This window comes from Urocampus carinirostris, chromosome 11 (genome assembly GCF_059441175.1).
Source record: "Urocampus carinirostris isolate Australia breed hairy pipefish chromosome 11, RoL_Ucar_1.0, whole genome shotgun sequence".
Classification (NCBI taxonomy): Eukaryota; Metazoa; Chordata; class Actinopteri; order Syngnathiformes; family Syngnathidae; genus Urocampus; species Urocampus carinirostris.
Genome location: NC_142359.1, coordinates 5,696,693 through 5,723,349, shown reverse-complemented (window position 1 = coordinate 5,723,349; position 26,657 = coordinate 5,696,693). Strand labels below are relative to the sequence as shown.

At 41.7% G+C, this 26,657-nt stretch overlaps 1 protein-coding gene across 1 annotated transcript; it reads right to left on the bottom strand.

The window, feature by feature from the left end:
• Positions 1 to 374: 374 nt before the first annotated feature.
• Positions 375 to 24,669, bottom strand: LOC148356277 (zinc finger protein aebp2-like). Its single transcript, XM_088348173.1, has 8 exons — positions 24,115 to 24,669; positions 18,647 to 18,869; positions 14,131 to 14,238; positions 10,462 to 10,648; positions 8,495 to 8,619; positions 4,130 to 4,197; positions 1,405 to 1,518; positions 375 to 1,327 (listed from the first exon to the last, which is right to left on the bottom strand). Exons 1-8 carry the CDS (start codon positions 24,585 to 24,587, stop codon positions 1,315 to 1,317), a joined length of 1,311 nt encoding a protein of 436 aa, XP_088204299.1. The 5' UTR covers positions 24,588 to 24,669; the 3' UTR covers positions 375 to 1,314.
• Between the last annotated feature and the right edge of the window lie 1,988 nt (positions 24,670 to 26,657).

Below are 26,657 nucleotides of genomic sequence, written 5' to 3'. Positions count from 1 at the left end.
AACAGGGGACAGTTGAGGGGGACGAGAAAATCGCTGCTGTTGAACTGAAGCTTAAAGACTTTGGCTGCACCTTGCAACCTAATCGCAAAATATTTGATTTAAATTGAAATGCAGAATAAAGGGAAACAGGGGACGGTCCAGAGGGAAGGGATAGTCGCTGCTGTTGAACTGAAGCTTAAAAGACAGAGGGCACATGTTACATTCTCATAGCAGAATAATTGATTTAAATTGAAATGCAGGATGAAGGGAAACCGAGGTCAATCCAGGAGGACGAGCTAGTCGCTGCTGTTGAACTGAAGCTTAAAAGACAGAGGACGCATCTTACATTCTAATCGCAAAATATTTGATTTAAATTGAAATGCAGAATGAAGGGAAACAGGGGACGGTCCAGAGGGAAGGGATAGTCGCTGCTGTTGAACTGAAGCTTAAAAGACAGAGGGCACATGTTACATTCTCATAGCAGAATAATTGATTTAAATTGAAATGCAGGATGAAGGGAAACCGAGGTCAATCCAGGAGGACGAGCTAGTCACTGCTGTTGAACTGAAGCTTAAAAGACAGAGGACGCATCTTACATTCTAATCGCAAAATATTTGATTTAAATTGAAATGCAGGATGAAGGGAAACAGGGGACGGTCCAGGAAGACAGGATAGTTTCTGCTGTTGAACTGAAGCTTAAAGACTTTGGCTGCACCATGCAATCTAATCGCAAAATATTCGATTTAAATTTAAATTCAGGATGAAGGGAAACAGGGGACGGTCCAGGGGAAGCTGCTGTTGAACTGAAGCTTTCTTTGCTCAGCCTTTCACAAGGTTTTCAGTTTTTGGGGCTAACCGCAACACGGTGGACAATCAAGTCAGCTCCCTTTAGACCTATACATATTCAAAACAGCACGTTTATATGAGAGTTCCTATATTTCTGCCCGATATTCACATCAATGATTGTTTTCTAACCACTAGGAGGCGGTAACTACACCAAATGTGAGTCACTAAGTTGAGGCACGCGGGCCGGATGTGGCCCACAAGAACGTTTTCCATGGCCCCTGAGATCATCTCCATTCATTATGGTATCAAGTCTTCTTTCTTAAGTATTTAGCTCTCTGCTCAAAGTCCTTTTATTTGGTATATTATTATCGAATGCATTTTCTTCTTAAATCTATTTTCAATCAAAATTTTGTGTATAAAAATAAAAACTATGCATATATTTGAGAACAGTGGACCGCTTTTCGAGTGGGAAACCAGACCTGAGAGTTTGAGTTTGAGACCCCTGCTCCAAACTCTCTCGATATCTTTGCATATCTTTAGAAGAAGTCCTTAGAAGAACATCCTGTGTGTAGGGAAAAAAAACATAATTCCGAACATCAAACGGTGTATTTCAAAACAAAGAAAGTCCGTTTTATTCACCTGCAGACGTTGGGATCCATGAGGACGGCCGTGTCCGTCGGCAGCTTGGACAGATGCACGATTTTGGTCTTCTGCTGAGGTCGCTCGCTCTCGCTCACCCAAACGTCGGGCAGTCTGAAAGTTTAAGAGAAATTGGTCAAGTTAAAACTTATATAAACTCTATGTTGGCAGAATTAAACAAATAAAAACAAGCATTAAGGTAAATAAAATGTATTAGCATTGTCCGTGGCCCATCAGCCACACTACTCGCCCCCGTGTGTCTAGTTAACTTTAGTCACACAGGAAACAGATAAATACACCGGAAATGCAACTTCAAAATAAAAGAGTACAAAACTGATAAACGTACAAGAGATGCAATTAGACTGATTATAGAAACGTTACTTCATGTGTGTGTGTGTGTGTGTGAAAGATTGTTTTTATATTTAAGAATATAAAAACAAGTTATATTCACACAGTGAATTCTGAGAAATGTTACAACCAAAACGACCAACCTATCAGAAATCAATCCATTCTGTAAAGTAAATGACATTTAGTTATTTGTGTATTTCTCAGACACATATGTTACAAATAACTCTGATGAAATTAACTTGTTTTAATCTGTTTTTTTTTTAACTTCTGTTTTCTATTTTTATATACAGTGGAACCTCGGTTCTCGACCATAATCCGTACCAGAACCCTGTTCGAAAACCGATTTGTTCGATCACCGAAATCATTTTTCCCATTAAAAATAATGTAAATCGTTTTAATCCGTTCCGACACCCTGAATGTTTACCTTGAATGTTTAACGTAAACATAAAGCTAACCCAGGCTAATCGTACGTTCGCGTTATCGTAATCTTCCGTACGAAAGATTACGCTAACGTGAACGTGTAAAAATAAAAAAATCAGGTCGTTAACAAGTCATTTAGCACCCGGGTCTCCACAACAAGTGGGGAGTGGTTCATTGTAAAGTTGGGCTCCGTTTCAACACCCTGAATGGTTACCTTGAATGTTCAACGTAAACATAAAGCTAACCCAGGCTAATCGTACGTTCGCATTATCGTAATCTTATGAATAGGATTTCTTACCTTTGTGGTGGTCAGCAGAAGGCGCTCGCACACCTCCTTCATATTTGGCTATTATTTCTTTCTTAAATGCAATAGTTGTGCGCACTACTTTTCTTTTTTCACCTGTAGCAACTTTGCTGCTTGCACTGACTTTCTTCAAAGCCATAATAAGGGGCTAAAACACCCGTACGCCGCTCAGCATCGCACCCTAGCGTACGCACTCAGGGATTACCGGCGTTCGAAGTCCGATTTTTTGACCGAACAGCGGAGCAAGAATTTCTCGAAATTTTGGGTCGGACACCGATTTGTTCGAACTGAGAGGTTCCACTGTACGAGGAATCATTAAAATACACACACATAGTCTAATTAAAATACACACACGTTTCGGTTTTTCATTGTATGTGATAGAAAGCTCATGTGTAACTCCATTGTGACTTCCAAACCGGAAGTGGGCGAGAAAAAGATTCGGCCTAGCAAGGACGGATCGTTTTTTCCCTGCTGTACAGGAGTCCCTTAAAAACTCCAGATTTGCCTTTGCCTGATTTCTTTGGTCAGCCGTGGATTAATATCTTTATAATTTTCATATTTATTTGGTGCCGAAATGCTAGGCCGCGAACTCGTTCCTCAATCTTCAGCTATCTCGCCAGAAAATACATCATCCCGGGTTTTGGCACCAAATAAATGTGAGAATTATAAAGATATTAATCATGATGTTGTCAAGTGTCTGTGCTGTAAAAACTGGTGGTATTATAAATGATATTGTCATTACACATATTGTTCAGTGTCATTTTATAACATTTTTTGGTGAATGGTGTGCCGCGAAATTTTTCCAATGTTTTCCAAAGCGACCGGGGGCGGAGCCACTGAAACAGAGAGAATAACGTTACGGCGGAGTATTCAGCAGCGGCTCTGCAAACTCCCGACGCGCCTGTGAATCAAGATCGCTGATAAATTTGAGATTTTAAAAAGTTTGTGGTAAAAAAACCCAAACGTGTGGTTCAAATATACTGTAAAAAATGTAATGAACTTGTTTCAGGGAAGCACGTTGAGGTGCTGATCTATTAGCTCTTATCATAACATTAGCTGGTCAATCAAGCGTGTGTTTGTGATCGAGAGAGCATGAAAAGCACGCTAGAGTGGAAGGCGGAGTGATTGGCTATTACCATAACGTTAGTCAATCTGGATCTAAAACAGGAGTACCCAGTTTTCAATTTGTTTCAATTTAAATACTTTCAGCCGTTTTGTCTTTTTTAAATTATTTGTTGTATAAAAAAAAATCAGGGAGACATTTCAGTTTTTATGTACCTTTATAAGAGTCAATGCTAGGCCTCATTTTATTTCCCGCACTGTTAGTTTTTGAAGTAAAGGATTAGTCTTGTTAAAATTCCAATTAACTGTAGAAAGTGTCAGGGAGCTAATAAAGTTTGATTTGAATTTAAAACATTTTTGTTTCTTTTTGCATCATTGACAGTGACAGGGAGCTAATAAAGTTTTATTTGAATTGATAACATTTTTGTTTCTTTTTGCATTATTGACAATTTCCTACACTGAATTTGAAGCTTTTACGGCTCCAAATATCGGTTATGGGCCTCTCCTTAAAACTAATAATCGGTATCGACCCTGACAACCCATAATAAATTTGCGGTGACACCATTGCAAAAAAAAAATTGAAGAACTTACATGTCTTCAGGCGTCCAGTGCAAAAGGACTTTCACTTTCCCAGATTCTTCTTTCCTCTTCGCGATGACCTGAAAACACAAGAGAATATGTTCGAGTGTCGACAATTAGGGATAGGAAAAACTATCGTATTTATCTGTGTACTGTATAACGGGCGCTCGTGTATAATGCACACGAGGGATGCACAGTGAACTGAAATTGATTTTGTGTAATCGCAAGACACTGCGGTTTGAGAGTCTCGTGTGAGCGGATGGCTTTAACAAAAAAATTCGTAATTTCTATGTTGGTATGATTAACTCATGTGTTTTCTCAATTTCAAGAACTATTTTTTGTACTTTTTTCCTCCAGGTTACATGAAAAAGTGAAGAAAAACAACATTTCTGTTAGGACCAATCAGGGAAAAGGACAATTTTCAAGTCAATGAAGACCTCCCAAAGCGCTTTACAATGTGCTTCACACTTCTCCATTCACACACACTCTCACACACCGATAGGGAGTCAGCCATGCTTATTGGGGGCATCAGGGGTTTAGTGTCTTGCCCAAAGACACTGCGACATATAACAGGGAGGAGCCGGGAATCGAACCTGGGACCTCTTGATCCCAAGACAAGCGCTCAGGCAGGAAAGGGAGCCCTACAACTCATGATGTTAAGGGATCTGACCAACAGACATGAATAGATAGGGCTGCAATAACTCATGGATAAGACAGACTGAGGAGATCATTTCTTCCTCATGCCATGAGGCTCTTTAACTCCACCCGGGGGAGTAAAAGCCCAAATTAAACCCCAACCCGACATTTGCATATGACCCTATTTTTGATCACAGTGTGTATTTTCCTGTAGCATTATTTAAATACTCTATATCACAGGTGTCAAACAGGCGGCCCGCGGGCCAGATCAGGCCCGCTAAGGGATTGAATCCAGCCCGCGAGACAACACTCAGAGAAGCGCAAGAGAAAAACAAGCGTCAGGTTGAAATATGTCAACTTGATGTTGCCAAAGCCAGGTGCCTCTCACAAAGACACTGTACTTGTCTCTCTGTCTCTGTCTCTGTCTCTCTCTCTAACTCCATTTGCTCTAACTTCCTTTTTTCCTTTTCGCTTTCCCTCTTCCTACCTTTTGCGCTTTCTTTTCCCTTTTCTCTCCTTCTGTCTTTCTATTTCTTTTTGGATTTCTTTCTTCCTTTCCCTTTCTTTCCCCCTCTCTCACGGCTTCTCTTTTTATCGCTTTTGTTTCTCGCTCTCTCCTTCTCTCTCTTTTTCTTTCTATGTCCCGCCCTCTCTCCTTTTCCCTCCCTCTCTCTCTTATTTCTTTATCTCTCTTTTTCTTTCTCTTTAATCTACTCGTCTGGCCCCCGACAGAATGTTTGTTTTATCGTGTGGCCCCGAGTTTGACACGATATATCAACACGATATATTGGGTATTTTTGTATTCTATATCTTTTGTTATTTTATTTTTCAACACATTGATACTGCTGGAAGTGGGAATTTCTATCTATCGCTTACAACCAATTAGCTCCTCGATTCGTTGCATGACGTCATTTAAGAGCCATACATTTGTGACGCTGATAGTTGTAGTACCACTTTAGTCCGGCAGAGGGTACCATGACTTATTTTTATTAAAAAAAAAAAAAAGTTACTGTACATTTTTAAATCCTTTTTTTAATTGAACATGACATCATTACAAACTAAATTGGCACGAAATTTTCAACGGTGACTGCGTTGGACTGTTTCATTGTGAAACAAAACAAAGAGGAAAATAAAAATTGAAAATAAGTACCGTATTTTCCGCACTATAAGGCGCACAGGGTTATAGGGCGCACCCTGAAAAAATAGTTTTTGGTCCTATATTTGACATACATAAGGCGCACCGGATTATAAGGCGCTACAATGGGAACGTGGACAAAACAGTCAGATAGTTCAGTCCAACTGATTACCCCCTTAACATTCCCAAAGCTTGCAAAGAAGCAAATACGTGTCGAGAACACGTGCGGATGCAGTGTCCGTACGATGTCACTCAAATGCATCGTTCCATCATTCGGAAGGTTAAAGTCTTAGGATTCAAGAAATGCCAACCATTCCTTAGTTTCTATTTTCTTTTTCGCTCGTAACTTTACTGTGCATATGACAATAAACACTTGGAATTGAGTTTGATTTAAAAATAGACACTCCGTTCCATCCATTATCTGCACCGCTTATCACAGAAACATCGAGTTCAGTCTGAAACAAGCTACAGGGAAAATATATAGCCGGAGTAGCTCACCGAAGTCGTTGTGTTCATAATAATGTGCAGCCGTGGTCCTCTTATATCCGTGAGTTTAGTAAATCCAGGAGAATACAATATTTACAAATACAGAATAGAAAAAAATGCTTTCTCTACTGTCAGCCACATGCTATACACATTCATCTTTTTCGGCCAATTGCAGGCTTTGTTTTGCCGCTTTAGCCTATGCCAGCCTGTAAATGATAAAAAGGATCCGCCCCCTTGACCTCCGAATAACTTTAGCCAATAGTGATCGATTCAAATGATGATTGACACATTGGTTAGCCAATGAAACACCGGTAAATAAATCCCAGCATACACCACGGACTACTTGGCGTTCGGGGAAAATCGAGTCGGCGGCTGCTTGCCTTAGTTGCAAGACTTTGCGACTTAATATTGATCCATGTATAAGGCGCACTGTATTATAAGGCGCATGGTCAGCTTTTGAAAAAAATAAAGGCTTTTAGGTGCGCCTTATAGTGCGGAAAATACGGTAAATAAAATAAATCGGGTAAAAAGAAACTTGTTAATAATAATGACACAAGGGGGAGACTCTTGAGCATATTTCATATTGGGAACGTTGATCACATTCAAAGATTTAACCAAAAAATGACAACATTTTGAAAGGTGGGCTTACATTTTTGTATATTTCTTTGCAGATACATTAGTTTGCGACACATAAAATTTAAATATGATCTTGGTAGGAAGAGTATCATACATATTTGTAGATGTATGACATACATTTAGGTGTACTTTTGTTTATTCCCAAGTTAATTGACAAACACTTGTTTTTATTGTTTTATATTCCAGAATATTCTGTTGTTATGTGCACTCTTTTTCTATCCGTCTTCAATATTTGAATAAAGAGGACATTAAAAAAATGTCGTTAAGCAGTGTCTAAAACTCATGAGAAAAAGTGAGTTGCCTGCCACATTTTTCCCAACTTGAGACATAATAAGACAAATCGCAAAGAAAAACAATTGTGGCGAAGTATTAAGGTTTGATGATCAGAATATATAACAGGCCAACACTTTAAAATTAAGTTTATTATAAATCTACTTATAACATTCATTGCATGTACAGTTCCACTTTTGCGGGTTCAGAGCTTCGCGGGTCTAAAAAATATACCTTACCTTCTCAATAAATGCATTTATTGACTTGACGCCATTGAGCGCGAGCTTATGTCAACTGAGGACACGGTGTGGACACTCTTATTGTGAAGGGGAGGGGGAGGCCCTGACACAATGCTTAGTCATGGTGAGTTACTGCTTCGCTCACATCCCTCCTTTAACTCCTCCCACCTCACCCCCTTCGTATGTGGCGCTCAGTTTATCATGGAGGAACACGGCAACGCGACGTAAGTATATTCTCTTCTGTCACATTTCATCTCAAGTTTGACTTCATTATACCAAAAGCGAGCGGTTATTTGTACTACCTATTGTATACCTGTATATGTTTTTTAAAGCATTTTTGAAGGGGCGCCGCTACTTCGCGGATTTTCAGTTTTCGCGGGTGGTCTCGGTCCCCATTAACCGCGATAACCGAGGGATTACTGTATATGACATCGCCATCAGTATGTACCTGTATTGACTCATCTTCATTCATGCAATGTTTGCGTTGCGTCATCTGCTACAAACCACATGAACTCCTCTTTCCACGATGCTTTTAATGTACGTTTACGTTTTGGAGCGTCATCAATTTTGTTAGCTTCTTTTGAATTTTTCTCCTGGGGCTGAGGTTTTGGCTTGATTCCTAAGCACTTCTCAATTTTTCTTGTTTTCTCTGTGCGTCTATTTTGGAAAACGATATGCAAATGCAGGACCTTATAACGCTCGGGAAAGTCCGGAAGCAGGAAGTTATTCGATGCAGGCTTCTGATTGGTTGCGGAGTATGCAAATTGACAAACGAACCGAAATTTCCAAACCGAACGGAGATTTCGAAATCGGAATAAAGCAAAGGTTTGATTTGGAAAAAAAATCTTTTTTTTTTCTTGAAACGGAAACGTTTTGTAAGTTTAGACACTGCTTTAAGAAAAAACGTTCAATCCTTATTTGCAACTCTAAATTAAACCCCAAAACTGTTATTTTTTGCACCCTGCGCGTGCTTACCGTGCTGTGGAACACAACGCTGTGCCCGTTTCCGAGGCTTTCTATGTGCGTGGCCAGGTTGAGGCATATCGCTCGATGGCGGATGGCGTCCATGGTCTGGGCGTCGAAAAAATCGTGAGGACGGGCTGAAAAGAAAAACATGCACACAAAATAGAAATCAGATTCGTTTTAGTTTTAGTATTTTGGGCAAGAGAGTTCTACTCGGTGTCTAGACAGCATTTACTAGGAAAAAACTGAAAAATGAGATCATTTTTTTTGTATGACAAAGCAGTGATGTGCAGTACGGAGAGGCGGGTGAGGTTATGCATTATGAAATTTACAAATATAATAACGGTTATATGTATACTTTCTCATTTACAGTACTTCAAAATTTGGGGATTTTATTTCTTCCAAATCGCTGAATTTTCATACAATATGAACATTATTAAGAAAATGAGTATGTATTACTGTGCAGAGCAGATGTAGAGTGAGGCACGCAATTCTTTTGCCTGATGGCAGAGGGCGATACTGAGACCGAAGATTCTGATTTAGCGCACACTAATTTCATTCATTAAACAAATACATTAGCCTGTAACTGTTTTTTTCTCGAGTAATATTCTTCACTGCAATATTATCATTACAACTTAGGACAGTTTTTTTGTTTCACTCAAGGCCAACATATCAACCTTCCTTTTAGTCATCATCCTTCCGATCGCCTCTTTCTTCCACTCAGTCGCTTTACTTCCACATCCTCTCACATTGAGTGACCCTATAACTAGGGTTTGCGAGACCTTTCCCTTTTATTTTCCTTGTTTTTGTATGTTTGTCTTGAGGGATATGACCAAGGTAGATATAGATAGATAGGTGTATAGATAGATGTCTAAATGTCTAGATGTATAGATAGATAGATGTCTAGATAGATGGATAGATGTCTAGATAGATAGATAGGGATAGATTGAAATACATAGATGTCCAGATAGATAGAGATAGATGTATAGATCGATGTCTAGATGTATAGATAGATGTCTAGTTAGATGTATAGATGTCTACTTAGATGTATAGTTGTCTGGATAGATGTATAGTTGTCTGGATAGATAGATGTCTAGATAGATAGATGTTTAGATAGATGTATAGATGTCTAGATAGATAGATAAATAGAGATAGATGTCTATATAGATGTATAGATGTCTGGATAAATAGATGTCTAGATAGAGATAGATAGATAGATAGATACTTTATTCATCCCCGAAGGGAAATTCACTTTTCCAGCAGCATCCCTAAGCTGAGAACAATGTCTAGATAGATAGAGAGAGATGTCTAGATAGATAGAGATGTCTAGATAGATGTATAGATGTCTGGATAGATAGATGTCTAGATAGATAGATGTCTAGATAGATAGATGTCCAGATAGAAGTGATAGATGTCTACATGTATAGATCGATGTCTAGATAGATAGATGTCTAGATAGATAGATGTTTAGATAGATGTATAGATGTCTAGATAGATAAATAGAGATAGATGTCTAGATAGATGTCTATATAGATGTATAGATGTCTGGATAAATAGATGTCTAGATAGATAGATAGATGTCTAGATAGATAGATGCATAGAGATAGATGTCTAGATAGATGTCTATTAAGATGTATAGGTGTCTGGATAGATAGATGTCTAGATGTCTAGATAGATGTCTAGATAGATAGAGAGAGATGTCTAGATAGACGTCTATATAGATGTATAGATGTCTGGATAGATAGATGTCTAGATAGATAGAGATAGATAGATGTCCAGATAGATAGAGATAGATGTCTAGATAGAGATAGATAGAAAGGACAGTTTTTCTAAGCACTACGTTGCAATCATTTTGTTTTTGCCTATTCGTCCTGACAGTCTTATCTTTCTTTCTCTCCAAAGTTTTGACCCTGGAATCTTTTTGCATACGATGAGAAGAAATCGAATTGTAATTGCATGTGTGCGTGCCATGGACGTACGCAAGGAGCGCCTGTGCTTGTTCTTGAGCTTCCTCCTCTTGTTGAGGCCGGCCTTGGACGGCGACTCTTCTTTCAGTTTTCCCTGGTTGGACACTTTGGAGGAATTCTGGGAGCTGAAGTGAGTGGGGACGTGTCTTGCCAGCCCGCCCTGAGAAGCGAAGGTGGCGTTGCAGCCTCCGACCACGCACTGCAGATTCGGAAGAGTTATTGTCAAGAAAACGCAAAGATCCGCAGAATAAACACCCAGAATCGATATCCATAAAACCCATCCATCCATTATCTGCACCGCTTATCCTCGGTAAAGTCACGGGGGTGCTGGAGCCCATCCAAGCTATCTTCAGGCAGTGGGCAGGGGACACCCTGAACTGGTTGCCAGCCAGTCGCACCTAGGGACAATTTGGACCGACCAATTAACCTAACATGCATGTTTTAGGAATGTGGGAGGAAACCCAAGTGCCCGGAGGAAACCCACGCAAGCACAGGGAGAACATGCAAACTCCACACAGGAGGTTCGATCTCATGACCTCAGAACTGTGTCGCACACGCGCTAACCAATGCTCCACCGTGCTGCTCCATAAAACCCATGAATAACCCAATATAAACATTAAACTTCTATCTACCGAGAGAGCTAATTGTGGTCATTGTGATTGCGGTTTACGTTCCACCGGATGCTAACGTTAGCATAGCGCTAAATCTCCTGCTCGCTGCTATCAATAAACAGTAGCTTGCACACCCCGACGGAGCTTTTATCGTCGCCGGCGACTTTAATCAGGTATTCTTAAGGACTGTACTTCCCAAATTCATTCAATACGTGGACTCTGCAACCGTGTGTACAGTAACATCAAACATGCGTACAGAGCTTCCACCTCCCCCCACCTCGCTGGATCCGGCCATCTCTGTCTGTCCCTCACCCCCTTCTCATACACCCCCCTCCGGAGGAAAACAAGGCCTGCAACAAGGACAATACAAACATCTTATTTGTTCCTTTATCTTCTTTGTTTTCTTATATCCTCACTGTAAAATGTGAAACTGGAGCGCCACGTCCAATTTCGGTGTCACAATATGTTCAACCCATTTTGTAACAATGACAATAAAGGTATATTCTATTCTATTCAAAAGGTGCAGACATGGTGCCATGAAACGACGGGTTCGCAACGACGAGTCGACGTTATCGACAAGAATCATAGAAACGAATGAATTCCGTTGTGGATTTTTCTCGCCGGACCCGTTTTTCCGATTCTCGCACGATAAGAATCTCTGCCGGGTATCGCTCACGCGTCGTCGTGTCTGGGAGTATTTTGACCCAGGTACAGCTCATAAATCGCCTACTTGGAAAGCGTGCCAACTATTTAAAGACTGAGCTCACCAGAAGTGTCCTTGGGTAAGACACTGAACCCCTAATGCCCCCAATAATAATAGGTTAGCGCCTTACATGGCTGCACGGCCGCTATTGGGAAATGCGAAGCACACTGTAAAGCGCTTTGGGAAGTCTTGACTTGAAAAGCTATATAAATGCACATCATTTCATTTCCTTTCAGACAAAGAAAGTAAATAGAGTCTGACTCGCCTCGGTAAAATTCAAGTCACGTTCAAGCCGGTTTTGATGATATGCATTTAATTCGGACATACTTTGCCATCTCCGAGAGCTTGAGGGACAAACTTATTTGGAATAAAACGGATGCTTTCAAAACAACATTAGTTGTTAATCGTTAAAAACGACAAATGTCACTTGTTAAAACCGTTTCAAAATCGCACTGAATGTACTCCACCAATTGCGCATTGCGTTTCCTTTACTGTTCCACTGCTGCTAATAATCCGGCATGCTTAAGGACTGTACTTCCCAAATTCATTCAATACGTGGACTGAGCAATTAGGGGAAAAAAACACTGGACCAAGGGTACAGTAAGATCAAACATCTAGTTGGATCCGGCCATCTCTGTCTGTCCCTCACCCCCTCAAGAGGAAAACAAAGCCTATGCAACAAGGACAGTACAAACATCTTCTTTGTTCCTTTATCTCTTTGTTTTCCTTATCCTCACTGTAAAATGTGAGTACAGTAAGATCAAACATCTAGTGGGATCCGGCCATCTCTGTCTGTCCCTCACCCCCTCAAGAGGAAAACAAAGCCTATGCAACAAGGACAGTACAAACATCTTCTTTGTTCCTTTATCTCTTTGTTTTCCTTATCCTCACTGTAAAATGTGAGTACAGTAAGATCAAACATCTAGTGGGATCCGGCCATCTCTGTCTGTCCCTCACCCCTTCAAGAGGAAAACAAAGCCTATGCAACAAGGACAGTACAAACATCTTCTTTGTTCCTTTATCTCTTTGTTTTCCTTATCCTCCCTGTAAAATGTGGAACTGGAGTGCGAAACTTCCAGTTTCGTTGTAACAATGACAATAAAGGTATATTCTATTCTATTCTAATAAGTCTGTTGTCGGTTTAACAGGGAATAAAAATGCAGTCTGTTCAACGGGGTTCCTATCGCTTAAGGCACATTAAATTCAAGACTTGTTTTATTGCCTTTTAAAATCAAATTTAAGATCAAGTTACCAAAACCACAAATCTAATATTTTTTGCACACAAATCATTGTGCCTTGTTCAAAATGACCTGGCACAGATTTTAACAATGGCGAAAAATGTCCTTTGGACAGACACTTCTCATGAAATATCTACTTTAAGGGCATGGTCCAAAGTAAACGTCTCTGTCCACTTAAGATTGCCAAGTCTACTATGAAAGGCCCGACTGAAACTACACCACCGTTTTGGTGGTTCCATTATTGTGGTCACGCCATGTTGCCACCAATGTAAATCAGTGAAGTATTAAAAAAAGGACAATTGACAAATGTTAGGGCAGCACGGCGGCAGAGTTCTGAGGTCATGAAATCGAACCTCCTGTGTGGAGTTTGCATGTTCTCCCCCGTGCTAGGATGGGTTTCCTCCCACATTCCAAAAATATGCATGTCAGGTGAATTGGCCGGTCCAAATTGTCCCTAGGTGTGAATGAGCGGGTGAGTTGTCTGTCTCTATGTGCCCTCTGATTGGCTGGCAACCAGTTCAGGGTCTCTTTGATCTCCGGCAAAACTAACATAAAATGCAACCAGGGTTGGGTAGGGTTACTTTAACTGGATTACTTTCAATGACTTCAATACCAAATATGCTGTTCGTATTGCCGGAGATCAAAGAGATCAAAGCCAGGAGAGAAAGCTTACCACGTGTTGTGAGTCATCGTTTTATTCATATTTAGTTTCTTTTCTTTTATTAGCATATTTGCTATTGGAGTAATCCTAAAGTCATTGAAAGTAATCCAGTTAAAGTAACCCTACCCAACCCTGGTCGCATTTTATGTTCGTTTTGCCGGAGATCAAAGAGATCAAAGCCAGGAGAGAAAGCTTACCACGTGTTGCGAGTCATCATTTGATTCATATTTAGTTTCTTTTGTCTTTTATTAGCATATTTGGTATTGGAGTAATCCAAAAGTCATTGAAAGTAATCCAGTTAAAGTAACCCTACCCAACCCTGATGATTCGCCACGTAATTCATGCTAAAATCCAACAAAAAAATAGCCCATTATTCCACCAATCGTTTCAATGGTCGGGGACTCGTCGACTATTGGAGTCGTCTTCCAACTGGGACATTTGAGGACATCGTGTAAGCTGGTTTGTCACCTTGAAGGGTTTGTCTCCGCTGTGGGTCAACATGTGTCTCTGCAGCCAACTGTGACTTGTGGACGGAGTGTTGTAGACCTTGCAGCCCTTCCACAGACAGACGAACACCTGAAAGACAATCACAGGCATTCGTAAAGACAACCCATGAACACAAAGACCGTCGATTTCGGACTACGCGCTGCTCCTTTAAACCAGGGGTCAGGATTAGTGTTCCCTCTACATTCTTAGCAAGAAAATCTAGCCAGGGCACAAAAATGAGGGCTCAAAATTACTAATTAAGAAGCGACTTAAGTCAAAGTTACAGTGCATGAAGGTCAAAAATACACGGGTTCCCCTGACATTGTGTCCTAAATGTGGTATTTTGAAGTCGAGTAAAGTTGAGTAAAGTTAGTAGAGTTTGTCGAGAACCGGCTTCTTCGGCTCGGCTCACTAAAAAGGAACCGGCTCTTTCGGTCCTAAAATTATGCACAAATGACTAAAAAGAAGGGGCGAATAGAACAAAAAAGAAAAAAATACCAAAATGAAAAAGGAGTGAAAAGCTTAGAAAAAAAGGAAGAGAAAAACGAAGAAAAAAATCAGAAAAAAAAGCCAGAAAAAAAGTAAAGAAAGAAACAAAGGAAAAAAAGGAAATAGAGAACAAAAAGAAAAAAATAACAGCTAGGAAAAAATAAACACAATGAGATTGTTTTAAAGGAATTTAAAAAATGGAAAAAACAGAGAAAAGAAAAAATAGTTTGTGTTGCATTCAAATAATTTCCAATTATACCAAGTCAATCTTGTTGCCAACATTGTACTTCCACTAAAAACATGTGATTAAATACAGTTGTGTATTGTGCAACCGACCAATTTTTTCGCATTGCCGGAAACTCAGCAAAATATAACTTGATGTCAAGTTTTGGACATGTTTGATAATGACTTAGTTGCCACACTTGGGATTGCTGTTGCTCACTGTTGTTTCGAGCGTTGCTCACCGACTTTGTGTGAACGCTCAGACCCCTGGAAAATTACAGGGAACATTGGCGGGGAACCTTCGGCTCGCGAGCCATATACGGCTCCTTTCACGACGACGTAAGGCTCGGAGACCAAAAGGACACGTAGGAATTTTCACCGCGTCGTTCCAAATATTGTGCAGAAGTCTGATTCCAAAAGTTGACTCCAGCCCCTTTTTATCCTCCAAAAACGTGCAATAAGAACCATACACAGAGTAGGATCACAGGATCATACTCTTATTTTATTCCTTCAGTCCAAATGATGAAAATTAGATGATTTAGTAAATTTTTTCACTTCACAACTGCTATTTAAGGTCAACAAAAACATAGTGCCAGAAAACATCCAAAATTGATTCATTTGGAAAGAGGGAAATTATAATTTAAGGGTCTGTAGTAAATCCCAAAGGTGAGAACCACCAGGAAAAGTATGTGTGTGTCTGTGTGCGGAGTCAAACTTTGGAACAATTTACAAGACCAGATCAAACAATGTCCAACTATTCACATGTTCGAATTTAAATACAAAAAAACATTACTGGCGGAATACAGAGATGAAGAAAATGGGATATGAGTGATACTAGAGATTGGAAATACTGCATTTACAACGAGAGTTAACCTTTTTGTTATTGTTACTATTATTATATCATAACTGTTATTATTGCTATTGTTGTTATTATTGGTGTCTCAATGATATTTAGAGACTAGTAGCATTATAACCTTAATAGATGGGTACTACGATGATTAGTGTATAAAATGTGAGACTATTGTTATTATTATAATTATTGATATCCAACCTGGCAGCACGGCGGCGCAGTGGTTAGCGCTTGTGCGGCACAGTTCATGTCATGGGAACCTGTCATGGGTTCAAATCCAGCTCCAGACTTCCTGTGCGGAGTTTGTATGTTCTCCCCGTGCTTGCGTGGGTTTCCCCCGGGCACTCCGGTTTCCTCCCACGTTCCAAAAAACATGCATTTCAGGTGAATTGGCCGGTCCAAATTGTGCCTAGGTGTGAATGAGCGAATGAGTTGTCTGTCCCCGTGTGCCCTGCGATTGGCTGGCAACCAGTTCAGGGTGTCCCCTGCCCACTGCCCGGAGATGGCTGGGATGGGCTCCAGCCCCCCCGCGACCCTAATGAGGATAAGCGGTACGGCTAATGAGATGAGATATCCAACCTATGTAATATGTATACCCACGAGACTTTGTTATATTAGACACAAGAAGAGAAGAGCATCTGTAAAATGTATTTAATAGGGAAGATGAAGGGGTAGGGAAAATAAGCGTCTGCTTCATACTACCCCTTTTCCAACATGTTATGTTAACATGATTTTGTTACTGAGTCGTAGTTTTTGTCCTGTTTTTATTTTACAATGTTCGAAATAAAGTTCATTCATTCAATTTAAGACGATCGTAGTGCACGTAAGCCAAACCAGGGCAGGATTAAAAAATTACATGGTTTCAATTCGCAGTCCTTTGAGACATTTGTGATTAAGGGCCTCACAAATTAATGTGATTTGACTTTCACAAAAAAAGAAATGGACGTGAAGGAGTTCACATTTACGGCTGTTTAAAACAATGTCGACTTTCTTCTTTAAATCCGTGCATGCGGCTTTTAATCGGGTAGTCCAGAATTTACGGTACCATCAAAACTGTTGTAAATAGTTGTAAAAGGATAGTGGGATGTTTGGACGCATTCTAAGGGATGGGCAGGGCACCTGTATGATGCGGCGGGGGTAAACCAGCGAAAGCTGTTGAACAAGAGTGTGTTGTGTCACCCTGATTCGGGTGACATGGCCGCTTTCTTGTGTCCCGATTCATCTGGAGGGACGAAAGCGTGACCGACTTGGGTGCCGAGGTGCCCAACTTGTTTGGGTATTTGGGTTGGCCATGGTCCCCCAAAAATTCTTGTGTTTTTTTTGCTTCTTTTTCACTTTTTTATTTTCTTTGTTTTTGTCTTACTGTTGGGTCACCCCTCTTGAGGGATATGACCAAGATAGATAGATGTCTAGATGGATAGATGTCTATATATATAGACAAATGTCTAGATAGATGTCTAGATCAAAGCGGCGCTGCCACGAGCGGCTGCCTTTTCCAGCAGCTGCCCTATTGTTTTATTGTCTGCTCCTATCTTCGGTGTTTTTTCTTCCCGTTTTGACAACTACACTATGGATTACTTCTATCCTATGGACATGGGTTTTAACGCACAAGAAATGCGTGTATTCAAGGAATTTCAACTCCTTGCCCTGAAGAATTCTCGTGCCGGTGTGATGAAGGGGCCTATCGTGGAGGAAGAGCCGGAGCTAGCTAAGCGGCTAGCGGCGTTATAAGTCTTCGGTACCATCCGTAATCATGGTAAATGCGAACTCACGACCAAATAAGATCAACGAGTGCTGGTGGAAAACATCGAAGCGCACGGGGAGCGCAGTTGCTGTGTTTTGCGGAAACGTGGCTCACGTTTAGCATTCCGGACGCTAACGTGTAGCCACCCGGAGCAATCCGGCTTCAGCGTCGCTATACAGAGACACGAAAGCCTACGGGAATCGGAGAGGAGACGGACTCGCTAACACGAGGTGGTGTATCCCTGGACACAAAGAAAAAGATTTCCATCTGCCGCAGGGATGTCGAACTTTTGGACTAGCGTGTGACGTCATCCACATCGCTACAAGCACCCCTAGGGCATCATGTTCATCTGTTAATAAACAACGGGGTAGACTGCTGGAAGTGTGAATTTCCCTACGGGGATGAATAAAGTATCTATCTATCTATCTAGATATATAGACCTATGTTTTGTGTACCATTGCCCAATGTTAAATCTATTGCACTGGAAGGGGGATGACCACTTGTGAGACCCCTTCTTAAGATTTCCTCTATTCCTCATTTTGAGTGCTTCCTCACCCTCATGTCGGTTTAACATCAGGGGATGGTGTCCTTGTAACCTGTGCAGTCCTTTGAGACATTTGTGATTAAGGGGGTCACAAATAATGTGATTTCATCTCATCTCATCAGCCGTACCGCTTATCCTCATTAGGGTCGCGGGGGGGCCTGGAGCCCATCCCAGCCATCTCCGGGCAGTGGGCAGGGGACACCATGAACTGGTTGCCAGCCAATCGCAGGGCACACAGGGACAGACAACTCATTCGCTCATTCACACCTAGGGACAATTTGGACCGGCCAATTCACCTGAAATGCATGTTTTTGGAACGTGGGAGGAAACCGTAGTGCCCGGAGGAAACCCACGCAAGCACGGGGAGAACATACAAACTCCGCACAGGAAGTCTGGAGCTGGATTTGAACCCACGACAGGTTCCCATGACATGAACTGTGCCGCACAAGCGCTAACCACTGCGCCGCCGTGCTGCCCTAATGTGATTTGACTTTCCCAAAAAAGAAATGGACGGGAAGGAGTTCACATTTACGGCTGTTTAAATCCGTGCATGCGGCTTTTAATCAGGTAGTCCAGAATTTACGGAACTAAGGAAACTGAGAAAACGCGTATTTTCGAAAGCAAACCGGAAATAACGTGGAATACTGACTCCTCCTCTTTGTCCGTCCACGTGCGTGGCTCGGATGTGGTCGGCCAGGTCGGGGCTGCAAGGGAAGTGAGCCTGGCAGTGGTCCCAACAGCACGTGTAGCTTAGGGACTTGCCGTTGACGGCCACCGAGCCGTTCCCGACGGCCGAGGAGCCGGCCAACATGGCGGGGGTCGAACGCCCGCTCGACGCGATGCTCTCCATGTCCATGAGCGTGCTGCTGATGCTAAAACAACAAGGAAGAGAGAAAAAAAAAACGGTGTTATTTTTGGAAAGGTGTCAAACTCGTTTCACTTTTGGAGACAAACGGGGAAATCGGGAACGGACGGGTGGAAAACGGGTGAAAAACGGGACCGACGGGAGTCGGAGTCAAAAATGCTTGCCTTGTGAAAACAGAGGTTCGCTGATGGACTGACAACAGGCGAGTGAAAGGACGGAGCTTAAATAGGACGGGGAACCAATCAGCGAGCGGGCACAGGTGAAATGAATCAGTCGTCATGACACATTAGACTTCATGTGTTATTTCTTATTAATCAAATAAATATTGTTTTTTTACTGCAAGAGTCTTTTACTACTAGGAGGCGCTAAATAAAACACACTGCCCCCTTTAACGGCATTAAAATAAATGTTTACACTACAATAGTTTTTTGTCATTGTTAACGGTTTCTGAACAAAAGTGAGTAAAACCCCAAAAAGCAGCATGTAATTAAAATACACCTCGTCAAAAGAACGTTCTCATGGGGTCCCGACGACTCAATGAATGAGCGTGCCTCAAGCTGGAGGGGTGGCGGTCCTTTTGGAGGCTCACAGTTAAATTGTGATCATTGTAACGGTTTCTGAACAAAAGTGAGTAAAACCCCAAAAAGCAGCATGTAATTAAAATACACGTCGTCAAAAGAACGTTCTCATGGGGTCCCGACGACTCAATGAATGAGCGTGCCTTAAGCTGGAGGGGTGGCGATCCTTTTGGAGGATTACGCCGGGTAAGATATGATTATAAAACATTTTTTACTGAACAGATCCTTCACTAGGATTTATCTATTGTAGCGTTTAGCAACTATGCATTTTCAAAAAGAGAGAAAAGAAAAACAATTAAATTCATCTCCACTCGTTTATATAACTCAGGGACACCGTGCAGACTGATAAGTGACAACAATAGCATACAATATGTCACAAAAGGGAGTAAACCCCTTAAAATTCTGAAGAAATGTCACTATAATATTAACTAGAACACCGTCTGTGTAAACCTTATATAGCAAACTCAATGACTTTTCCCCTAAATACAAACTCAAAATATAGCCATCAATAACGAAACCTCTTTGCAACAAAAGTGAGTACACCCTAGAGTGAAAGTTCCTTAAGTGTATGGTCGGAGTACTTCCAGGCTGACCCACCACCCCTTCAATCTCTGCAGCAATGCTGACAGCACTTATGCACCTTCTTCTTTGGACAACAGCACAAGCTCTGTTGTGAGTGCAACCTTATTTTTTAAAACGCTAGAGGAATATGCCCACTGTACTTCAACTCCACTTCAGGGTGTTGTAAATCATCTTGTAGCCTTAACCACCCATATATACTGCCACAATTCGTGTTTTGAAGGTCCTTGGAGAGTTCCTTGCCATGGTGTTCCATATTGGGAGTTTCAGTGACCAGTATGACAGAGTGTACTACGAATTGAAGACAACTGCTACCTATTTAGACCCGAGACCTAGTAAGAGTAAGTAAAAAGTCACAGGGTATTTTGGAGTGAAAATAACAAGCAATACTTTGTTTAGACGTATTAGGGGTGTAGCACTTTTGGGGTATACTCACTTTTGTTGCTAGGGGTTTTGCTATATTTTGAGTTGCTTGATAAGCTTCACACTGACTTCTTTTCATTGTTTCTTCAGGGTTGTTGTAGTATGATGAAATCTCTGCAGAAATATGAGGGGTGTACTCACTTTTGTGACATACTGTATAAATACTCATTTAAATCCCGTTAGAATGTTTTTTTCGAGCATGTGGCCCCTGAGCTAAAATGAATTTGACTCCCCTGCCTAAAATGTAAACCAGATACATACAAGTCATGGTTGGCTGTAAAAAACGGCTATTTGGAAAACAAATGAGGATTCCAAACAGGAGCACTTTTGACATTAGCTACACTGCTTATCCTCAGTAGGGTCGCGGGGGTGCTGGAACCCATCCCAGCAATCATCGGGCAGTGGACAGGGGACACCCTGAACTGGTTGCCAGCCAATCGCAGGGTACACAGGAACAGACAACTTGCTCGTTCACACCTAGGGACAATTTGGACCGTCCAATTCACCTGAAATGCATGTTTTTGGAATGTTGGAGGAAACAGGAGTGCCCGGAGGAAACCCACGCAAGCACGGGGAGAACATACAAACTCCGCACAGGAAGTCTGGAGCTGGATTTGAACCCACGCAGGAGGTTCCCAAGACATGAACTGTGCCGCACATGCGCTAACCACTGCGCCGCCGTGCTGCCACTTTTGACATTAGTTTTACCCAAAACAATCTTTTTGTCTACAAGGACTTAACTGGAAACATATCGAGGTTACATACCTGTCAAGCTGTACGTTTTTGCCGTACAAAGTAAGTTTATCATGCGTTTTAAGACGTGTACGACGTACAAGAAAATCTGTACGGAAAATCGCAAATTTGTCAATGATGGGTACCATCCGGTATACACCGACTATAAAGAAACGGCAAATCAATCAAGTCAAACCAGTTCGCCGCAGTAGCCTCTATCTTGGTACTCGGTATGGTTTTTTCCATTGCAAACGAAGCGAGGGGTTTGATGCTACTGTGCACATGCGTCTGCCGCCTGGGGATTTCCCATCATGCATCATTCCGGGGTAGTTGTGTAGTGAAAGGAAGTCCGTCTCTTTTTAGAGAACCGGCTTTTTCGGCTCAATTTATTAAAGTGAGCCGGCTCTCAAACGGCTCACTTGCTTTGATGCATTATCATACCTGTCAACCAGTATGTTTTTGCTGTACAATGTACGTTTATTATGCATTTTAAGACGTGTACGACGTACAAGAAAATCTGTACGGAAAAAGGCAATTTTGTCAAATATGGGTACCATCGGGTAAACACCGACTATCACCAAACGGTAAATCAATCAAGTCAAACAAGTTCGCCATGGTAGCCTCTATCTCGGTATGGTTTTTTCTGTTGCAAACGAAGCGAGTGGTTTGATGTAGTGAAAGGAAGTCCGCCTCTTTTTTGAGAACCGGCTTTTTCGGCTCAACTCATTAAAGAGAGCCGGCTCTCAATCGGCTCACTTTCTTTGATGCATTATATTACAAATCATTATTGTTGTATAAAAGTTAAGAAAAAAAAGGAAATATAAAAGAAGAAAATGAAAAAAGACAGGTTTGTGGTTATCCCTTTTATCAGTATACAGTGGAACCTCGGTTTTCAAACGCCTCCCAGTTCGAACAAATCGGAGTCCGACCAAAAATTGAGAAATTCTTGCTTCGCTGTTCGGTCAAAAAAAATCGGAGTTCGAACGCCGGTAATGCGTGAGTGCGTACGCTAGGGTGTGATGCTGAGCGGCGTTTGGGTGTTTTAGCCCCTTATTATGCCTCCAAAGAAAGTCAGTGCAAGCAGCAAAGTTGCTACAGGGGGAAAAAGAAAAGTAGTGCGTACAACTATTGCATTCAAGAAAGAAATGATAGCCAAATATGAAGGAGGTGTGCGAGCGCCTTCTGCTGACCACCACAAAGGTGAGAAATCCTTATTCGTACGGAATATTACGATAACGCGAACGTACGATTAGCCTGGGTTCGCTTTAAATTTACGTTAAACATTCAAGTTAAACATTCAGGGTGTTGGAACAGAGCCCAACATTGAGGGTGTTGGAACGGAGCCCCATTTCCAATGAACCGCTCACCCTTTTGTTGTGGAGACCCGGGTGCTAAATGATGTGTAAACGACCTGATTTTTTTTTATTTTTACACGTCCACGTTAGCGTAACCTTTCGTACGGAAGATTACGATAACGCGGACGTACGATTAGCCTGGGTTAGCTTTATGTTTACGTTGAACTAACAAGGTAAAAATTCAGGGTGTTGGAACGGATTAAAATGATTAACATTATTTTTAATGGGAAAAATTATTTCGGTGATCCAACAAATCGGTTCTCGAACAGGGTTCTGGAACGGATTATGGTCGAGAACCGAGGTTCCACTGTATTACTAACAATAATTTAATGCCGAAAATAAGAAATGTATTATTCGACTTAATTCTATCTGCATGTATTTTTTCCTTCTACGGTGAATGTCCAAGCTACCGTATTTTCCGCACTATAAGACGCACCTAAAAGCCTTTTTTTTTGAAAAGCTGACCATGCGCCTTATAATACAGTGCGCCTTATATATGGCTCAATATTAAATTCGCAAGGTCTCGCAACTTACGCAACAGCCGCCGACTCAATTCCCCCCGAACGTGGAGTAGTCCGCGGTGTATGCTGGGATTTATATACCGGCGTTTCATTGGCTAACCAATGTGTCAATCATCATTTGAATCGATCACTATTGGCTAAAGTTATTCGGAGCCTCGGATAGGCTAGAGGGCCAAAACAAACCCTGCAATTGGCCGAGTTTAGCGATGGCGTAGCAAGCTTGCTAAAGTACGCCATAAAGAAACATGTTTCATTAGTCTGTATTTGCAAATAATTTACTCTCCTGGATTTACTTCACTCACGGTTGTAAGAAAACCATGATTGCGTATCATTATTGAACGTGAGAACTTAGGTGAGCTACGCGGCTTTATATTTTCCCGGTATCTTGTTTTAGAACGATCTTGATGTTGCTGTGATGAGTTGAGTGAATTCAACTCAATTCCAAGTGTTCATTGTCAAATGCACAGTAAAGTTGCGAGCGAAAAAGAAAATAGAAACTAAGGAATGGTTGGCATTTCTTGAATCCCAAGACTTTAACCTTCCGAATGATATTTGAAAGGATGCATTTGAGTGACATCGTACGGACACCGCATCCGCACGTGTCTACGACACGTATTTGCTTCTTTGCAAGCTTTGGGAATGTTAAGGGGGTAATCAGTTGGACTGAACCATCTGACTGTTTTGTCCACGTTCCCATTGTAGCGCCTTTTAATCCGGTGCGCCTTAGCTATGGAAGATATGACCAAAAACTATTTTTGGGGGGTGCGCCCTATAACCCGGTGCGCCCTATAGTGCGGAAAATACGGTAAACACGTTTGAAAAAAAAAAAAAGATTATTTTGTATTTTGTAAGGGAAAATACGACAGTTTGGAGCTTGGTTTTACCAAAAACAATGTTCTTTCGTTTTTAAGGATTAAACTGAAAATATATCGATGTTATTTCGCCAGGGAAGAACAAACTTAAAGATAGATTTTGGGCGAAATCTCGAAGATCAATGGGGGGCAACCTGTTGCCCCCGAATAAGGAGCAACGGCGGCCGCCATGCTTGCGGAGCTTTTCCGAACCTGTCTTCGGAATCCATCCGACTGAGCGGCTCCCCGTCCGAGGAAGCCACTTCCAGGCTGGCTCTCCTTTTCACGGCGCCGGCGGCGGCGGCCTCGTTTTTGTCCTTCGCGGGACAAGCGTTGCCCGCTTCCCTTTGTTCCTGCTTCAGCACCCGGGAGCCCTCTTGGGCGGACTCGGTACTGCTAGCCAGGCTGCCCCGTGCGGGACTCTTAGCCGCCGGTTCGGAGACTTTCCCGTCCCCGCCGTAGTCGCCTCTCTCGCCGGCCGGGGAAGCGGTGGCTTCGACGTCCGCCGGCGGGGAGTCGCGGTGTTCGGTTGCCGCTCCGGCACCGGCGTCCATTCCTGCCGCTCCGGTATTGTTATCCGGTTCCTGTTTGGAGTCCGCGCCGGCGTCGTCGCTTTGGCCGTTTTCGTGATGCTCCGCCGTGGACGGAGGGTCTTTGCGGGCTCCTTGGGATTTCATTTGGGCCATTTTGTTGGGGGACCTCCGCGGATGTGGACGTTGTTTTGATTCCGGAGGAGAAAAAGTTGTCGTTTGGCGACGCTTCTTTTTGCTCACTTCTATTCAATAGGGACGTGTCGTTCGCGGACGAAGCGGATTTATTAGCCGGCTCTTTACATTTAATTGCGAGAACCGGCTCCCTTCAACAGGGGGGATTCAGTGTCTTGCCCTTCATATCTCTCTCTCTCTCTCTCTCTCTCTTTCAATCTGCTTTTCTCTCACTCTCTCTCTTTCATTCTGCTTCTCTCTCTCTCTCTCTCTCTGATTCCATCTTTCTCTTTCTTACTTTCTTTCACTCTTCATATCTTTCACTTGTTATCTCTTTCTGTTATGTCTATCTCTCCCTTCCCTACTCATTCTTTTTGTCTTTCTCTTTCTCTCACTATCTCGTCCTCACTCTTTCTTTCGCTCTTCATTTCCCTCCCACTCATTATATCTGTCGTTCTCACTTTCACTCACTTTTTCTCTTTCTCATCCTCAGTTCTTCTGTTTCTTTCTCTTTCTCTCTCTTGCTTTTTCTCTCTCCCATTTGTTTTATCTGTCTCTTTCTCACCCTCCTTTTCTTCATAACTTTCACTCTATCTTTTTCTGTTTTGTCTTTCTCTGACTTTCTCACTCACACGTTTTCTCTCTCTCTCTATCTCTCTCTCTCTCATTGATTCCATCTTTCTTACCTTCTTTCGCTCTTTATATCTTTCACTTGCTATCTCTTTCTCTTATGTCTATCTCTCCCTTCCTTACTCACTCTTTTTGTCTCTCTCTTTCTCTCACTCTCTATCTCGTCCTCACTCTTTCTTTCTCTCTTCATTTCCCTCCCACTCATTATATCTGTCGTTCTCACTTTCACTCACTTTTTCTCTTTCTCATCCTCGGTTCTTCTGTTTCTTTCTGTCTCTTTCACTTTCTTTCTCTCTCCCATTTGTTTTATCTGTCTCTTCCTCACACTCTTTTTCTTTATATCTTTCACTCTATCTTTTTCTGTTTTGTCTTTCTCTCACTTTCTCACTCACACGTTTTCTCTTTCTCTCTCACTAGCTCATCCTCACGCTTTCTTTAATTCTCTATTCGTCACCCTCTCTTCCTCTCACACTCGTTATAACTGTCGTTCTCACTTTCACTTACTTTTTCTCTTTCTCATCTTCACTTCTTCTGTTTCCTTCTCTCTCTCTTTCACTTTCTTTCTATCTTCCACTTGTTAGATCTGTATTTCTCACTTTCACTCACTTTTTCTGTCTTTCTCTCTCACTATCCGCACTCTCTCTTTAATTCTCTATTCAGCCCCCTCTCTTACTCTCCCACTCGTTATGTCGTTCTCATTCACTTACTTTCTCTCTTCTCATCCTCACTTCTTGTTTTTTTTCTCTCTCTCTTTTTCATTTTCTTTCTCTCTCCCACTTGTTATATCTGTCTTTTTCGCTTTCACTCACTCTTTTTCTCTTCCTCTATCACTATCTCATCCTCACACTTTCTTTAATTCTCTATTGATCCCCCTCTTCCTCTCACTCTCGTTATATCTGTCGTTCTCACGTTCACTCACTTTTTCTCCTTCTCTCTTTCTCATTCTCACTTTTTCTTTCTCTCATTTGTTACATCTGTCTTTTTCTCGCGTATTTCGCTCTTTCTTTTTCTGTTTTGTCTTTCTTTCATTTTCTCACTAACTCTTATCCGCCCTCTCTCTCGTTATCTCATTCTCACTCTTTATCTCAGTCTCTTACCCTCTTCTTCACTCACTTTCTCTCTCTCTCTCTCTTTTACTTTCTTTATCTTTCACACTTGTTATATCTCTCTTTCTCGCACTCTTTCTTTATATCTTTCACTTTTTATCTTTTTCTGCTTTGTCTTTCTCTCACTTTCTCACTAACTCTGATTCCTTCTCACTCTCGTTATCTCAGTCGCTTACTCTTACCCTCTTCTTCACGCACACTTTCTCTATTTCACTCTCGTTCACTTTCTTTCTCTCTCCCACTTGTTATTTCTGTCTCCTTCTCGTTTTATCTTTCTCGCATTAACTCATTTCCTCACTCACTCTGCTCTCTCACT

Excerpts from the sequence above, each read along its gene's own strand:
- LOC148356277 (XM_088348173.1), bottom strand. The coding sequence starts at position 24,587 with ATGGCCCAAATGAAATCCCAAGGAGCCCGCAAAGACCCTCCGTCCACG. Across the intron at positions 10,649-14,130 it reads GCGGAGACAAACCCTTCAAG|TGCGTGGTCGGAGGCTGCAA; the intron begins GTGACAAACCAG and ends CCGAATCTGCAG. Across the intron at positions 4,198-8,494 it reads GCGTTGTGTTCCACAGCACG|GTCATCGCGAAGAGGAAAGA; the intron begins GTAAGCACGCGC and ends TTGTGTTTTCAG.